An 18,612-nucleotide genomic window follows, 5' to 3' on the forward strand; every position below is an offset into this window, starting at 1 on the left:
TCTGAACAATCCCAATAAAAATTAAAAAGGAAAAAAAAAAAAAGTACTAATCATTTACTATGGTAAATCCAATAAACTATTTTTGAGATGGACACACACACAAACACACACCCTCTTTGTTCTTTCTCCTAATTTTTTTTCTTTCCTCCCCATCATCCCAAGGGTACAGGAACTGCCAGGTGCTGATATTTTTGCTTTGATTCTACAAAAATGAAGCACTGGGAAGAGAAATGTGGCTACTACATAATCTCAACACAAGTACAGATAAGGGAACTTCACATCTTCAGGACGGACTTCTGGTTTTCAAAAGCACCCATTTATACCTATGCTCCTTCTTCAAAGGGGAAGCAGCGTTTTCATATATTAAGATGCATACGTAGAATTATTGTCATGGTTAATCTACGAGACACATTCTTGTCATCTCAACTCAGTGGACTGCTCCCCTACCTCTTTTTCTGGTCAAATTCTCCAATACAGGTGAAAAAAAGAAACTGTTAGTAAATCACTAACCAATTCATTTTTCCCTGCTTATTTTGTCCCTTCCCTGAAAAGTACTTCCTTTTGTAAATTTTGGTCTATATCACTGCCCCCAGTATCACTCTAGATTGCATGCATTAAACATTTACACCAAACATTCTCAGTTACCATGAATTATATAAAATGCAACTTCTCATCACAAAGGAGACTAATCATATGCCGTTTGTTTGCTTCGCTAGTGAGAGACAACCATGGAAATCACCAGACGACAACACTTTTAATAATGAATGTTGTCTTGTCATGCCAGTAGACTGTGAATTTTTACTGTTTTATGACACATTAAGAGAAATCTGAACTAAAACCAGGAATTCTGAAGTATAGGCAGAAACCTCCAGTGGGTTTCCCATTTCAGGTGAGACCCAGTGGGGAAGGAAGTAACGTCATCAGGTACGGAGACCCACTGAGATCTGAGAACAGCAGAATCACCATTATTTGATGAAGATGGAGAAAAGATGGAAATGCATAAAAATCACTTAGTACTCACTCTACATGGATTTCAGGGACTACATCTGCTAGCCACATGGACAGCCACAATCCATTAATTCATTAAACAAAAATTCCTCGAGTGCCTACGCAGGCCAGCACTGTTCCGAGTGCTGGAAATACAGCAGTGACAAAGGTAAATCCCCACCCCCATGGAGCTTATCTTCTAAGGAGGAGCACAAGTATGGAGGAGAGATATGTTATAACCAAAGGGAAATCATGGATAGAATTGTCCTTCTACCCTACATACACACACACGCATACCCAAGATGGAGAAATCAAGGACTTTATGGTTCGAGAACAAAGAATTTCATGACTAGGTATCATTGAATGGCAGAAAGAGTTGGGGAAGTCTGTTCTCCCCCTCAGCCATGTGAAGCAAACACAGCACACCCTAAGCAGCGGGGCATCGTGGCAAGAGCAGGGTCTTGGAGCCAGGGTTCCTCGGTTTGAATGCCAACAATGCCTTCTCCCCAGCTGTGTGAGCCTAGGCCGGGTACTGGGAGCCTCAGTTTTGGACCCAGTAAAATGGGGGTGATGACAATGCCTGCCCAAGGGCTGTGGGGATGGCGAGAGGGGACACGCCGTTGAAGAGCATGGAGCAGCACCTGACGGGACCGCCACCCCAGTGTCAGCCTTCACTCTCAGGAGGTCTCTTCCCTACTTCTTAAAAGCATAAAAAAAGGAAAGGGGGAAGGAACACTCGATAACCTCAGGAAAGTGTGCTATAAAAGCATTTGTCTTACTAGGTCAAGCCTACGATGAATAAACAAGACATTTATCTAAAAAGACTGAGCTTTAGTATTAAAGCCATAACTATCCCACTTGTCATGAAAATGAATAACTTATCCACAGTCTGGGTCTCTAATCACTGTCCTGGACTAGTCGATGAACAGGAGATCCGGGGGCAGCAACGTCTCCTGCTGGCGGCTGGTAAGCCCCCTGGTCCTTGGTATCATCCAGGCCGTGCTGTCACCTGACGAAACGGGGCCGCTCACAATCTCGCAGTCCCTCCCGTCTCAGAGGTGATCCCTAAACGCACGGACCAGAACAAAGGCTGCAAGAGCCGGCTGCCCACAGGCCGGCACAGGTAGAACGACCCACGACGTGCTCACCACTTTAACTCTTTTCCTGGAGAAGAACAGAAACCCAAAGCTCAAAGTCCAGGTTAAGACGCCAACCTGGAAGCGGCGCTAACAAGGTTTCTTAAAGGCAAGAAATCCTCTGGGCTCGTAAATTCAGTTTGGGGAAAGTGCGGAGCCGTTACCAACCAGCCCTGCCTGGGGGCCGAGTGACAGAGCCGGCCCGTGTGCTGTTCTTCTCCACCCCTCAGTAAACCAGTCCGAGGCGGCCAAGCCAGGGCTCTGGGGACACAGGTGGCTCTTTCCCAGCCCTAAGGAAGTCAAGGGTATGAAAAACAAAGTGATGCCGATGCCACCTACTGTTCATTACCAACAAAAACCAGGGCAAGCAAAGGAGGCCACTGAGCAGCCACGTGGAAGGTCAACGCGCCCTTTCCACATGTGTGGTGGTTTGCAGGCTGTACACACCCTAGAAAGGATCATGTTCTTTTAATCTATTCTTGCGGGTGTAGACCTGTTGTGGGTGGGACCTTTTGATTAGGTTACTCCAATTGAGATGTGACCCACCTCATTCAAGATGGGCCTTAATCTGCTTACTGGAGTCCTTTTTAAGAGGATAAAACACATACAGAAGCAAAAAGAAAAAAGCCCCAGAGAAGCTGAGAGGGAGCCACTGAAGCCAGAAGCTAGACACAACAGAACCTGGGAAAGAATGACCATCAGACGTCGCCATGCACCTGGCCATCTGACAGAGGAGCACAAGCTCGCCAGGTGCCAGTCTTCGGAGAAGGTATCATCCTGCTGATGCTTTAATTTGGACATTTTTCATAGCCTAGGAACTGTAAATTGTAAGTTAATAAATCCCCATTGTAAAAGTCAACCCCATTCCGGAATATTACATTTCATCAGCTTTAGCAAACCAAAACTTGCATTTTAGCAAGTGGCCCCCAGGTCTTCACCTCACTTCTAAGATGCAGTGTCAAACAAAACTATAGGGCAAGAAGACGACTTCAGGAACCAGGAGGCACACAACACAAAACCAAAATTGTTGGAGAAACTATAAATTGGAGTATCTTCCATGGAGGACATTACAGCAATATCTATCAATACTGCAAATCTTACAAGTATCTATCAGTACAGCAGTACCTATCAATGCTACAAATGCATGTATCCTTAAACCCACCAATTTCATCTCCTGGAATTCTCCTACTGACAGATACACCTGAATTATAGGCCATATGATGTGGATACAAGGATGTCCACGGCTGCACTAGCTGTGTTAGCAGAAGAAGGAAACAGCTGCTTGAATACATTCTGGAGCCTCCATATGCTGCATCATGAAGCTGCGAAAAGACCAGATAAGAACACCACTTTGTTCCTGTGATAATCCTGCCAAAAATGCATAATCTGATTCTCATCACAGTGAAATACCTGACAAACTTAAATTGAGGGACATTCGACAAAATAACTGGCCTGTAACCTTGAAGAGTGTCGCATTTTCAAAGTCAAGACTGAGGACCTGTTTCAGACTGAAGAAAAGTGAAGCAACACGACAACTACGTGTCACCTGTGCTTTTGAACTGGCTCCTTCTGCAATAAAGAACATTACTTGAGGTATACAGATCCTACAGCATTTGTTTAGTTTTCCATAGCCATTAACCATAGCTAGAATAGCTTTGGATATTTGGAATATGTAACTAATTAAATGATTTTTCCGATTCAGAAGCAGCTTTCTGAACAAAACTCCAGCGTTGAGGTGCAGCTACCAGTAAGCCGCTTGTTGACTAAGGGTGTCCAGTACTTTGCCTGGAGCCCAAGCAATGACATAAGGGAAACTTGAGGTGTATTTCTGCTCAACTCCAGTCTACAGTTAGGAGTTCAAAATTTTGGAGGACATTTCAGAAGGAGAAATTCCGAGGCACTCCCTACACAACCTAGGTGTTGAAATTAGCCTTTTTACTGTCTCCAAATAAAGTTTTCTCTTTCGGGAAGAAGAAAAAAAAAAGAATATTACTAGGACAACTGGCAACACCTGAATGGGGTCTGATAGTCAGGGATGGGCTGTATTACGGTTACAGAGCAGAGTCCTTGTTTGTAGGAATTACACACTGAAGTGGGGGGGTGGGGATGGGGCAGAGGGAAGATCAGGTTGGCAACTTATTCTAAAATGGCTGCACCAGACATGCAACTTTTTTCTAAGTTTGGGATTGCTTCAAGATAAAAAGAATTTTTAAAAGATGAGGTAGCTATTCATGTACTGATACTTTATTTCAAAAAGCTCAGCACAATTTATATCAGATTCCTTTTATGTGAAAGTAAAGAAAAATATATAAACAATTGCTTGACCAGGCATCTAATCTCTGGAAGAATACTTGAGAAACTGGTAACACTGGTTGGTTCCAGAGGGTAACTGGGTGGCCAGAGGCAGGGGTCAGAGGGAGATGTCATTATATATCCTTTAGAAATTTGAATGATGTGGATGTTTATTATATAAATAAAAATGTAAATTAAAAAAATTTTTTAGTACCTGTACTTTGCGTTTGAGGATTACTTGAAGTATAGAGCCTAAATTTGTAAACACATATTAAAAATATGGAGGAATAAACAGCTATTTACAGTGGTTATCTCAGAAGAATGGGGAATGGATGAATGAGAGCTGGGGAATTTTTATTTTGAGATGGACATTTCCATAATACCTGAATTTTTAGTGATGAACATAATTATGATCAAAAAAAAGCATCAAAAAGTTAAAAATAAAATACTTAGTATCTACCAGTAACACTGTGTACAGGGATTTTGTTATACTTGGGTTCAAATCACTCGTTCTGTGAACCTGTGGTCCTCAATCTCCTTCAGACCCAGTTTTCTCAACCCCTTCAATGGGGGCTAAGAATAGCTGTCATGTAGGATTTATTTTAAGGATTAAAAATGATACATATATATTTCACAATAGCCAACAGGTGGAAGCAACACAAGTGTTTGCCTGGATAAAAAAACAATGTGGTATATTCAGCCATAAAAAGGAATGAAGCTCTGATACAGGCTATACTGATGAACCCTGAAGACATCACGCTGAGTGAAATGAGCCAGACCCAAAAGGACAGCCATTGCATCACTTCACTTATATGAAATACCTAGAATAAGCAAATCCATAGAGACAGACTAAAGGTTACCAGGGGCTCCTACTCCAAGGGAAAGGGTGGAGATGAAATCTGTAATAGTGACCAGCTAGAAACTGGCCACTGTGCAAAAAAATGCGGTACAAAAAGCTGTCCTGATGGGTATGAACCCGTAGCGGCTACACTTTGAGACAAGCAGTAGCAGAATCCGTTATACACGCACTTGCTGAACAGACAGACAGAGGCCTGCGCTCGGTGGACAGGGGTGAGAGGAGTTTAAAGACTGGGGGACACGGTCTCGTGATCAGTGAGCACACAATGAGGCAAGGAGGGCAGGCGTTCCAGAAGTTTGTAACTGTATTTTGGGAAGCATTTAGTTTAACAGGCAAGTGAATTTATCAACAAAAAGGAAAACGGAATCGTTGTTCGTATGAAAAGAGAATGAATTACAGGACTGAGGTCTTTAGCAGCAAAGGGAATACAGGACACAGAAAGCAAAGCAAACTCTTACCTGGGTATAGTCTGTATAATGAAAATATCCTGGCCACGCACAGATTCTTTTATTTCGACTCTTGTTTCTAAAAAATTAAAAAGTTCTTAAGTCTTAAGAGAAGTACTTTATGCAATATTTAGGTAACGATTTGGAAGAAATAAAAATCAATTTAAACCATCACCTCACTTAGTGCACCAAGACAAATTCTAATTCGATTTCAGAATCACAGGCATGTGTACAAGAAATAGCAAAGCTAAGAGGAAAATGAGCCAAAAAGAGAAGGTAAAAGCATCCAACAGGTCTACATAAACTCTCAGGATCCCCCCAAAGAAAACTCACCACGAAGAAACACTTGGGGGAAAGTCTACAGCAAGAAGAGGCAAAAGGTCAATATTCTTTTTCTTCTTTCAACAAATACCAAGTCCCTCCTCCATGCCAGGCCCTGTGCTGGGCTCTCTTCCTGGGAGAGAGAATTCAACGCCAGAGAAGCCAGCAAGCTCTCCAGTCCAGTGTGCCAGGGACAGGCAGCCACCATCAAGGAGAGTGGGAACGATGGCCTTGGGGGAAGCTGGAGTGTGAGGGAGGAAGGGAGGACGGGAAGATGTGGGGGAGCAGGCCAGGCAGAGGGCGGACAGTCCGCTGGGAAATCACAGGGAAAGCCGAGTGAATGAGAACAAAGAAGGAGTGAGGAGACTGGGGAGTCTGGGTTTTATCCCGTTATCCCAAGCATGAAGGGGAAGCCACTGGGGGCTTCAAGGATGGGAGAGATATGATCTACTTGTTGTAAAAAGACGGCTGGCCGCTGTGTGAAGAAAACCATGGCAGGGCCAGGAGTGGCACTGGGGAGACAATGTGGGTTGTTTTCAAGGTGTCCAGGCAAGCAATAAATGGTGGGGTGGACTGGAGGGCAGGGAGAAGTGGTCGGATTTCAGACATATTCTGAGGCAGAGCACACAAGATGCGCCGACGGACATGAGCAAGGACAAGTCTGGTGAGGTAGGTGGAACTGGGTCCCCAAGAGATCCTCTAGATCCCTAAGAGGGGATTCTATCCTCTAGGATTTTGAGCAGGAGGAAGAAAAAACTACTTGTACTTTAGAAAGATCCTGGTGAGTAGAATGGACTAGAGAAGGCTGAAAGGGAGGCAGGCAGGCCTGTTAGGAGTCAACTTTAGCATTCTGAGGGAAACAGAGTAAGAGCTAGGACAGTGTATGTGTGTGTCTGTGTGTCTGTGTGTGTGTGAAGAAAGGGCCCCTCACAAACCACCTGTCCTCCAAGTATTTCATTTCCTAAGATCCCCAAATGCTGTCATTACACATTTTAAAAATTACTGATCGTTAAACTATTTCATCTATCTGTGTTCATCTTCAGGTTTTTAAATAGTAGCATCTTCTGACTTGCCCTGGCAACAGATTAAGTTTCTAAAGTCTCCAAGTAAAAGTCTCCATTAAATTATGTTTCCCTTCTTGGGTACCTTGTTTAAAATCCCAAATAACATTATTTCCCAGGAATTCATCTCCTGATGTTTCCTATATCACAAAGGCCTTCAAATTTGCAAAAATAATTCCACGTTACTTATACTAGGGTGCCTCTGCAATAAATGGGGGCTTTGGAATTGGAAGCACATGGTCGCACGAGGAGATGGAAGATTCAGCATTCCCAGGACACTGGCCTCAGTGAAGTGCCTCAAACCCAGAGGGCAGCAAAATGGGGCTAAAACCCAGCGAGGGGTCTATGAGAGACCGGAGAGGAAAATTTAAAACGAGAGAACTGAAAGGTTTTTTAATAACTCTCAATGCCACTCACTGACCTAGTGACCCAGAGACCTTTAAGAAGGGTTTATCAACACAACCCTAGGCAGAAGAAAACCTTTCTCTATATCCCTACTTTTCTCATTCTAAAATCTCAGGATACTTGCATCAGTTTGGAAAAAGAGGAAGAACCCCTAAGAAGGAGAGCAAAGACACAAGATTTAAAGGGAAGTAAAGAATGATGATTTTCACCTCTAAAGTTAGAGAGATTTGAAAATGTTTCTGGGGTTAGACACGTGTTACATTTGCCTTTTAAAGAGATGCTAGCTGTTCAAGAACAAAGGATGGTTAAGAAAAAATTTTCACTCACCTCCATTAGTCTCTTGGTATACAACAGATTTCCCCAATTCAGCACCAAGACGTCTATGTAACAGGAAAAAAGACAATAATTCTCTTTAAAAAAAAAAAATCCAGTATATGCATATATATTTAACGAAATGACTAAAATTCACTAATTGGCATTTTTTCCAAAAAATAGTTTAGAAAGCTTAAATTTGTTAAGAACTAAAATTCCACTGTCACGCTATCAAAAGCAGCTCTAAGTATTCAACATTTTGTAATAATACGCAGCTTTACTAGAAAAAGCCTGTAATAAAGTTTAGTGTTTGGTTCACTGGTTTCGAAAAGCTGTCTTGGAAAATCACCCCCAAAACAAATATTGGGTTACTAGTAATGATGTCAAAACCACAAGCCAGAGGTGAATGCCTTAATTATCAAAATCATATATATTAAAGGAAACTTAAATGACATCAACCAAATATAGGGTGGATCTGGTTTGGATCCTGACTACAATAAACTAACTGTAAAAAGCCATTTTTGAGACAATTGGGGAAATATGAACAAGGACTAGAGATACTAGATGATGTCATGGAATTAATACTAAATTTCTCTGGTATGATAATTTTGGTGTGATTTTTTAAAAATCCTTATGTTAGCATTATCATTTTCATAGTGAAATGATGTAATGTATGAAATCTGATGTATGGAATCTGTTTAAAAATACTCCAGCCAAAAAGAAGAAAAAAAAAAAAATGAGAGGTAGGTGGAATCGATAAAATGAAATCAGCAAAAAGCTGGAAGCTGGATGAACGATTCTGGGGGCTAATTATGACACACGTGTAAAGTATAAATATGTATATCCTGGGAATGTGTGTGTCCGTGTTTTTTATTGACTAGAGTACATCATCAAAGTAGTTTAAAGATCCCTGCCTGAAGCTCAGCTCCAAAAAGAATCCTGGAAATAAAATATTATAACCTCAAAGGTCATCTAATCTACTGGTCTTCAAACTTTGTCTAGTAGTAAACCCCCCTTTATTTTTCAGATAAAATCTGAGAAACTCAGTATCTAAAACAGATAAGGGAAGTACTTACAAATAGTTGTTATTTATAATAACTTAAAACCTTTCTGAAACAAGGCAGGAAAGAACCTAATATAAAAGCAAAAACTGCTGGCTTCTTAAATGCACCCTGCTCCCCTCTGCTTTCTGTGTTTCTCTCAGCAAGGTCAATGTGCAGTAAATCTGACCCAGCATAAACAAACAAAAGCTTGATATTTAAAGTTAGTTCAGTTGACCTCAAAAAGAAAGACAAATAATCAGGGGTTCAACATAGACACTAGGTGGTAGATTGTATAAATTTGGCAAAAGGAGTTTTTTTTAATACTTAAAAAACTCCAACTGAAAACAGGCATAACTGAGAAAATATGACCAAAGATTCCTCCTTCTTCTAGCACTTAAAAACTTATTTGCGCAATTATTTATCAATCCTGAAAAATTCACAGAGGAACGCTTATATAAATGTTACTTAAAATGTGAAAATTAAATGTTAAAAAACAAGCTATTCATTTTGTCTTATGTTTGCAAAAAGTTCATCCAGAGAGGGCCTATAACCTTTACAACAGGACTCAAGGATTCTCCAAAGACTGAAAAGCCAACTTGAGGAAAGAGGCCATTTAATAAAGTTATTATTCAGAGGGCCACTATGAGCTCCTGCTCTGCCAGAGGCTTGATCTTGTTCGTGCTCACAGCATCTTTGCCCAAGAGACAAAATCATCCCATTTTATAAATGGGGTTCAGGAAAATCAAGTCGCCTGCCTCGAGTCACAGAACTATTAAGTGGCAAGACTGGAAGACATCTGGAGTTAGTTGTTGGACTCCAAAAGTCACCTGAGACCACAGGCTTCCTTGGGTTAAAAAGACACAGAGACGCGAAGACTTTATCAGACGGCTCATCCAGAGGCTAAAGTGGACTAATAAATACGGTTAGGCCTGTCATTTCTATCACCATCTCCAACAAATGTGCTTACCTGGAGGTCGCCTTGTCCCCACCCTCCCTCTCCCCCTTTGCTCTGTGGCTGCAACGTAGAAGGCTCTCCTGGGGCCCCCACCTACTGCACCGACCCCGTCAGGTCCTCCATGTTAAAACTATGTCCTGGCAGTGTGATTGTGAAGACCTTATGGATCACACCCCCTTTATCTAGTGTATGGATGAGTGGAGGAATGGGGATAAAAACTAAAGGACAAATGGGGTGGGATGGGGGGATGATTTCGGTGTTCTTTTTTCACTTTTATTTTTTATTCTTGTTCTGGTTCTTTCTGATGCAAAGAAAATGTTCAGAGATAGATTGTGGTGATGAACGCATAACTATGTTATCATACTGTGGACAGTTGATTGTATACCATGGATGATTGTATGGTGTGTGAATGTATTTCAATAAAACTGAATTTAATAAAACAAAACAAAACAAAACAAAAAACTATGTCCTGGGCGAGTTGGAAGTCGGATGAACAGATTCGGAGATCAACTCCAACCTAAGGGAAGGGAGCCAAACCCGGCGCCCCTCTCTCCAAGGCACTTACTCCGGGGGTCACAGAAATCAGTTCCCCAGCCAATCCTCACGACCCCCTGGGGCAGGGAAGTGGGGTGGGGGGAGACAGGAGGCTGGGGCGGACGGGGTGCCCTAAGTCGCTGAAAGTTCGCCGTACGCGTCTCAGCTGCAACATACGGGAGGTGGGCTGCAAGGGTTTGTCCAGCCTAAAACAGCAAGATTCGGTGACCTTCCTCCCCCAGGTCCTGGAGGGTGGAGCCAAATTACTCCTCGGCGAGAGCAGGAGCAAGGACGCCGCCCCCCACCCCGACCCCGCCGCCCCCACGACGCGCCCCCCACCCCGGCCCCACCCCACCCCGGCCTACTCGGTGATGCGCTTGGCCAGCTCGGTGCAGGCGGCCGTGGAGTTGGCCGAGAAGACTCGGTAGCCGGTGCGGGCAGCGTTCATGGCCGGGAGCGCGGCGGGGCGGGCTCGCGGGGCGCGGAAAGCCGAGGACGCGGAGAGCGGGGGCAGCGGCAGCAAGCTTCTTGGGCATCGTCCGGCCCGAGGCGCGGTTACAGCCGACCCGGCGCGGGGCGGGACCCGGGAGCGGGTTTGATGGAGGCGGGGGAGTCCAGTCCGGGAAGGCGCCGGAGGGGAGAGGCCCGAGACCCCCACCCTCCGCGTACGGAAGGCCACCGGGAGCTCCCGCCGAGCCCCCACTTGCCACGACCAGTCCCGCAGCCGCTACCCAGCTAGAGGCGGGGCCGCCGCCCCCTCGGGGGAGTCGAGGGGCGCTGGCTAGAGCGTCCGCGGGGCCGCCATCTCAGATGTGGGCGAGGAGGTGGGCGACATTTTCCAAGCCTGTTCTTCCGAGATCCGCGACGCAGATTCGCTCTGCCCCTCGCTGTTGCCGCTCCTACAGGAGCTTTTTTTGCACTCAGGTTCTCGAGAGGCGCGGCCTGACTTGGCAGTGCTCGCAGCCTTTTCCAACTTTTCCGCCAGGATCCAAAATGTCTGCCGCCGAGGAAGACTGGGCCATCTAGCTCTGCGCCTCGATGATACCGAGGCGCATGCGCTCAGCTGGGAGTTATTTGAAAAGAAGGCGGGGTTATTTTCTGCTGATTACCAGCCGGGTAAAATGCCCGACAAATGGTCTACTCCTAAGCCCAGACAGACTCCGACTTTGTATCTTCATGTAGTTCCCTTGAACGCACCTGTCTTTGCTCCCGTAGCATCTCCCAATTATAAAAGCCCTCTCTCCCCTCCCCTGCCCTTCTCTCCAATCCCTCAGAGACCCCTCCAGTCCCTTCTGCCCCACGGTCTTTCTAGATCACCTCAGCCACAAGGAAGCTGCCCACTGCCCTGTACCACGTGTAGTTGCGTGTATTTTTATTTACTTTTAGGATCATCTGTCTTCCCATTAGAAGGTAAACCGTCTTAGGGCCGGGATGGGGTATTAGTGCTTCGTGTGTCTAGGGCAGCGTTGTGTGTTCCAAAGGCACCCTATCATTACTTGTTGAATAAGGTCCCAGAAGAAAGCATTTGTCACTAGTTATCAGCTGCCCAAGGACTAGGAGGTTGTCCTCCCACATCAGCTGTACCATCTTCTGAGAATGTCCCTTAAGCACTGCCTGTTGTGACTCTGAGCACGGGAGGGGCCAATGAGATTGCATGATTCAATTTCATGTCGTGAAATTTCAAGAGCCTGAAGCTTCAGGACTTGGCAGCTGAACTGCCGTGGAGCCTGCAGCAGCCTGCCCCACGATCTGCTGACTCCCCAGAATTACTGCCTCACGCTTTCCCAGAGCAGGTAAACAAAACAGCAACAACAAACCCAAAGATTAGACTGCCGAGGCGGAATTATTTAACCACTGCCCACCTCTAGTTGATGCCTGCCACAAACATTGCTACCTTCTAAAACAAAAGAGAACCACCTACCTTCGCATTTTCTCTCTATAAATCCCACATAACCCCTTAAACTTTAATATACTCCAAACCGAACCCATCTTTATTTCTCAGTTCTCCCCAAACTTCACTTCCTCCTCTAACCATCAAGTCCCCAGTCAGTAAATTCCAGGGCTCGTCCTTTTCTCTTCTCTTTGCCTCACTATTTCTATCCATTCATTTATAAATTCACATTTATTGAGTACCTACTGTTTGCAAGGCCTGTTGTGGGTGTTTGGGATCTTTCAGCCAAGAAAAAGAAAAAATTCCTAGTCTTGAGGAGTTTTTACGATCTAGCAGGGGGAGAGAGATAATACAATAAACAAACATCCTAAATGAGTAAATTATATGATGTATTAGAAGATGTATTCATTTACCATTGCTGTGGTAACAAGCTACCACAAATTTAGTAGTTCAGACAGTGCATGTTTATTCTCTTACACTTCTGGAGGTCAGAAATTCTAAAATCAAAGTTTCAGCTGTGTTCCTTCTGGAGGCTCCAGGGGAAAATCTGTTTCCTTGCCTAGCATAATCTCCAGAGGTTGCCTCTGTTTCCTTGGCTTGTGGCCCTCTTCCTCCATCTCCAAAGACAGCAGCGTAGCATCTTCAAATCTGCTTCTCTCGCACACACTCACTAGTCTCTGCTTCCCTCATCACATCTCATTTTCCTTCTGTCTCTGACCCTCCTGCCTCCCTCTCCTAAGGAAACTGGTGATTCCACTGGGCTCACTGGACGAGCCAGGATAATCTCCCCATCTCAAATTCCTTAACTGAATCACACTTGCAAAGTCCCTTGTGCCATGTAAGGGAACATATTCACAGCTTCCAGGGTTTGGGACATGGACATACTGGGGCTGGTGATGCGTTATTTTGCCACCAAAGGTTATAGCATTTTGGAAAAAAAAAAAAAAAGTAGAGTAAGGTAAAGGGGTTCTAGAGTGGGAGGAGGGAGGCGCAGGTTCTTATCTATTCTACCCTCCAAATAGACATCCCTTCACTCCCCTGTGGGTGCCTGGATTCAGACCCGTCTCTCACTGGGGCTGCCAGGTGCTCCTGGGCCCCACTAACAGTCCCGCCCCACCATGACCACCTGTTCTGGTTTGCTAATGCTGCCCTTTTGCAGAAAGCCAATAAATTTTTTTTGTTTTTTTTTTTTTTAAGCTGGAAGTTTGCTTTTATTGTATTGTACTTGACAAAGAGGTTGGTAAGATCAGTGATAGAAAAAGGTAGAAACTAGTAAGGGTGAGAAGACTAATTCTACATATTCTCATGGGAGGATGGTTTTGGAAATGGGTGTCAGCAGATATAGCTCTCCAAGAGGACAGGTAACTCCTATGAGGAAAACTCTTAATTTTCTAGATCCTTCTGTGGCCAATCTATCAGCTTCTTCATTGCTTCTGATGCCGGAATGACCAGGAACATACTTCCATTGAATTCCTTGGGAAGCTTGATCAATCTTCTCAAAATCTGCTCTGTTGACAACATCCCTTCCAGAGGCTGTTTTCCATCCATTTTCTCTCCAGTTATCAATCCATTTTGTCATGCCTTTGATGACAAACTTGCTATCTGTTTCAATAATGCGTTTGTCCAGGTTTTGGCTTCTTGCTTGTTCAATTGCTGTGTGGGCTGCCTGCAGTTCAGCTCTCTGGTTTGTCTGCTGTCCAGAAACCCTCTCACTTACATTTAGAGGATTGCCAGGTCCCCAGTAGACTCCAAATCCTGCTTGTGCACCATCTCTTCCATTATTTTTGCAGTTGCCATCTACATAAACAGTTGAAGTGTGGTGTTGGTCCCAACCAGAAGCCTGTCCCCGTCGTCCCAAGAGCTCATGTCGTTCTTTTCCAATAGGATTGCTCAGCATCGTCCCAGGAATCAGCTGTGGGGTGTCTTTGGTCTCCCGGATTGGCTTTTATAAAAGGGGGTTTATTTGGTTACAAAGTTACAGTCTTAAGGCCATAAAGTGTCCAAGGTAAGGCATCAACAAAGGGAACCTTCACTGGAGAAAGGCCATTGGCATCCAGAAAACCTCTGTTAGCTGGGAAGGCATGTAGCTGGTGTCTGCTTGCTCCCAGGTTGCATTTCAAAATGGCGTTCTCCAAAGTGTTGCTCTTGGGCATTTTGTCCTCTCTTAGCTGCAGCTGCTCTTCAAAAAGTCACTCTCAGTTGCTCTGAGATCCTTCTCTCTGTGAATTCCTTTATATGACTCCAGTGATCCAATTAACACCCACCCTGAATGGGTGGGGTAACACCTCCATGGAAATTATCCAATCAAACGTTTCACTGGTAGCTGATTGAGTCACATCTCCATGGATACACTCAAAGGATTCCAAGCTAATCAAAACTAATACATCTGCCCCCACAAGATTGCATTAAAGAACATGGCTTTTGGCAGGACATAATATATCCAAACTAGCACACCACCTCTTCATCTAGGCTCTCCTTCACTTGCCTGATGAGTGGATCACCGAGAGACCTGAGCCTATGCTTCTGATTGTCAGGATTTGACAAGTTTGGGAAACACTTTGCAATCCACTCCCCAGATAGCAGCCAGAGTGAGCTTTCCAAATATATATATTTGCAATTTTATTGAGATATATTCACACATCATACATTCCATCCAAAGTGTACAATCAGTGGCTCCCAGTGTCATCACATAATTGAGCATTCAACACCACAATTTTCAAACGTTTTCAGTACTGGGGAAAAAAAAAAGAGAGAGAAAACCCAAAACATCCCATACCCCTTATTCCCCCAATCATTGATCCCTAGCATTGGTGCAGTACATTTGTTACTATTGATGAAAGAATACTGTATTAAGATAATACTGTTAACTATAGTCTACAGTTTGCAATAGGTGCATTTTTTCCCATATACCACTCTGTTATTAACTCCTTGAATAGTTTTGTAATTTGTTCTAGTTCATGGAGGACGTTTTTTATATTTGTACTATCAATCACAGTCATCGTCTGTGAACAAGATTTACTGGGTTTTAAGCCCCATGTTTTAACCTTCGGCTTTCCTTCTGTTGACATATGACTCTAAACTTCTCATCAGCTGTATTCACACACAACTCAACACTGTTAAAGATATTCACAGTAATGTGCTACAATCACCTCTATCCATTTCTACTAATTTATATTCAACCTAATTAAAAATTCCAAACATCTTAAGCAACTGTTCCGCATTCTCTAGCTTCATTCTATCTCCTGGTAACCTATACTCTAGATTCTATGTCCATGAGTTTACATAGTATAATAGGTTCATATTAGTGAGATCATACAATATTTGTCCCTTTGTGTCCTTTTTCTAGGGTGAGCTTTAAATATACAAATATGATCATGACTCCCCTTAAAACCTCTCAGTGGGCCTTCTGGAGGGTTTGTTGGCAGCCACGTGCTCTCCGATGACATCCCCTTCTGAGTCAACGGGCCTGGCACTGAGTTCTCCCCACCCACAACTGGTGTTCTGAATAAAGAAGATCATTAGGTCATCACGACAACTGTACATAAAGAAAAATATAACTGCATACTTCCCCTTGTGATGAGTGGGGGTATGGGTGAAGAAAAGGATTCTAAAGGCCCTAATCTAAGAGAACTATTTAAACAAAGCAATTGTTCCTACGGAGTTGAATCTTATCGGACTTATGGAGAATGTCATGGAAAACACATTCGGCAGTATCACGAAGAGAAAAAAAACTGGTCAGAAAGTAAATATTCGTGAGTACTACCTTTGGAATATGTTGGCTAAGAATCTACTATCAGAAAAAGAACAAGAAGCAGAGGAAAAAGAAAAATCACAAGAGATTCCTACTAAAAATATCGAAGGTCAGATGACACCCTTTTACCCTGTAGGAATGGTGTGCTGGTTGGAATGTATTATGTCCCCCAAAACGCCATTATCTTTGATGCAGTCTTTGTGGGCAGGAAGCGTATTGGTGTTGATTGGGTTGGAGACTTTTGATTGGATGTTTCTGTGGAGATGTGCTCACCCAACTGTGGGCGACATCTTTCACTGGATGGTTTCCATGGAGATGTGGCCTCGCCCATTCAGCATGGGCCTTGGTTAGTTTACTGGAGCACTGTATAAACTCAGACAGAAGGAGAGAGCTTGCCACAGCCAAGAGGACAGGTTGAAGAATGCACAGGAGCTGAGAGAGGAACTGCAGTTTATAGAGACATTTTGGAGATGGCCTTTGAAAGCAGACTTTGCTCCGGAGAAGCTAAGAGAGGACAAACACCCCAAGAGCAACTAAGAGTGACATTTTTGAGGAACTGCAGCCTAGAGAGGAACATCCTGGGAGAAAGCCATTTTGAAACCAGAACTTTGGAGCAGATGCCAGCCACGTGCCTTCCCGGCCAACAGAGGTTTTCCAGACACCACTGGCCATCCTCCAGTGAAGGTACTGGATTGTTGATGACTTACCTTGGACACTTGATGTCCTTAAGACTGTAACTGTGTAACCAAATAAACCCTTTTATAAAAGTCAATCCATTTCTGGTGTTTTGCGTTCCGGCAGCATCAGCAAACTACAACAAATGGAAAATGGCACACCTTGTAGTTTGAAACAGAACAGGCCCAGATTGAGTACTGTGATTTATACATGTCATCCTGAATCTAAGCATGACATTCTTTCAGTGGCTGAAGTTACAACTTGTGAATATGAAGTTGTCATTTTGACACCACTCTTGTGCAATCATCCTACACATGGGTTCAGGGCGTCGTCTCCTGTGCATGACGTATTTTGCCAGTCACCGCTGGGATCTCCATTTAAACCCTTCACTCTGAGACGGTTGGAGCAACAGGAAGAAATACGAAGGGTGCCTTTTAGGAGAAATGGAGAGGAAGACTTGCAGTCAACTAAAGAAGAGAGACCTTCAGCAATCCACAAACCCACTATTGTTGGCTCTTAGCCAGTGCTCACTGTTGGAACAACCCACATTTCCAGATTGACAGATGCCGACTCGTAAGTGAGTTCCTTAGTGGTTCTTACTGCTTTCCTGGGACTCTTGTTTGGTGGACATATGAATTCTGTGCTGGCAAACGTGCACATCAGTGCTATGAGGACAAGGGTAGTGGGAAACCTCTGTCATTGTGGGGACACGGATACAAGAAGAGCACACTGAATGGGCTGAGATGGATACTGCTAGAGCCTCATCTTCAAGATGGTGGTCCCAAACAGTTAGGGGGGTGTCACACTTTTATGGGAATGGAGATAATTGTGATATAACTGACAAGCCTACATAGGTGACTGTAAAACTAAAGAGTAAAGAATCAGATTCTGCTCTTGCCATTACTGTGTGTATGCTAGAGCCTCCCTCGTGTCAGTACATTCTTGTGGTGGGATCTCCAGTGAGCTGTAAAATCTTAGATATAGCAGATGAAAATGGACTTTTTTCTCTCCCCAACTAAAGGGTTATGAAATTGGAGGAAAGAAAAGATCATTGAGAGTCGTGATGATTTCTATCTTCTGTGACCATTTATCTCGTTACAGAACTCTCAGCCATTGCACCTGATCTACATGGTTTTGTAAAAGGATGTCAACCACTTTGGGAGTATGTATGTGTATGTAAGAGGTTATTGATAAACTTCTAAGGCGGCCCAGCTAATATCATGTCCCAGCCTCCTTTGCATCTGGTACAACCATGTGACCATGTTTGGCCAATGGGATAGGAACAGAGGTGAGCATGAAACTCCCAGACTCCCTTGCCTGGATTCCACTGCTGGGAAATGACAACCCCTGGCGCATCTCCCATGTTGAGGCGTGCAGAGCCAACTCACCCACCTGGGTCACCGGCTGACCTTGAGAAGCAGAGCTGCCCTGCCAGCTTGGACCACCGACCTCTGCTCGGGTCCACAGCAGGCGATGAGCTTCTACCTTATGTCATGCACTGTAGGATGCTTTCCCTTAGAGCAGCTTGGCCCACCTCTAACTCATACACATTTGTTGGGTGGTTATGTATCTCCCCACCAGACTGTTAGCTCTAAAGAAGCCCAAGACAAGGGATTTCCTTTAACCAGCTGCCAGGGAAGTACTCGGGAACCTTTTTCACATCCCATTAGCAAAACTCCATCCTGGGGTCAGTGTTGCTGCAAGGCAGCTGGAGATTGTCATCGCTAGCTGGGCAGGCATGTCCCCAGGAGAAATAGATGGCAGATCTGGGAGTAAAACTGGTTAGTCTCCCACACAGGGCTCAGCACAGATCCTTCTGGTCCTTGAGCAAATCAGGGCATAGCTGCTGTGTCATTTCATGGCTGGGTCCTCACTGGCTGGCACAGCACCTGATACCTAGCCAGTGTTCACCCAATGCTTGTCAAAGAGGGAAGTGCTGAACAC

The 18,612-nt window shown here is 44.3% G+C and overlaps 1 protein-coding gene and 1 pseudogene across 2 annotated transcripts in view; one reads left to right on the forward strand and one right to left on the reverse strand.

Moving 5' to 3' along the window:
• PRPSAP1 (phosphoribosyl pyrophosphate synthetase associated protein 1) overlaps nucleotides 1-11,105 on the reverse strand; it is a 30,257-nt gene extending 19,152 nt beyond the window's left edge. For both annotated transcript variants that reach the window (XM_037809056.1, XM_037809055.1), the window contains exons 1-3: nucleotides 10,717-11,105; nucleotides 7,835-7,887; nucleotides 5,733-5,799 (exon numbers count right to left, since the gene is read on the reverse strand). In XM_037809056.1, coding sequence (XP_037664984.1) covers nucleotides 5,733-5,799; nucleotides 7,835-7,887; nucleotides 10,717-10,799 — 203 coding nt within the window. In that variant the 5' untranslated portion in view covers nucleotides 10,800-11,105. The remainder of the gene's footprint in view (nucleotides 1-5,732; nucleotides 5,800-7,834; nucleotides 7,888-10,716) is intronic.
• Nucleotides 10,798-17,687, forward strand: LOC119514831 (annotated as a pseudogene).
• The last annotated feature ends 925 nt before the right edge of the window (nucleotides 17,688-18,612 follow it).

Source organism: Choloepus didactylus, chromosome 18 (genome assembly GCF_015220235.1).
Source record: "Choloepus didactylus isolate mChoDid1 chromosome 18, mChoDid1.pri, whole genome shotgun sequence".
In the NCBI taxonomy this organism is placed as follows: Eukaryota; Metazoa; Chordata; class Mammalia; order Pilosa; family Megalonychidae; genus Choloepus; species Choloepus didactylus.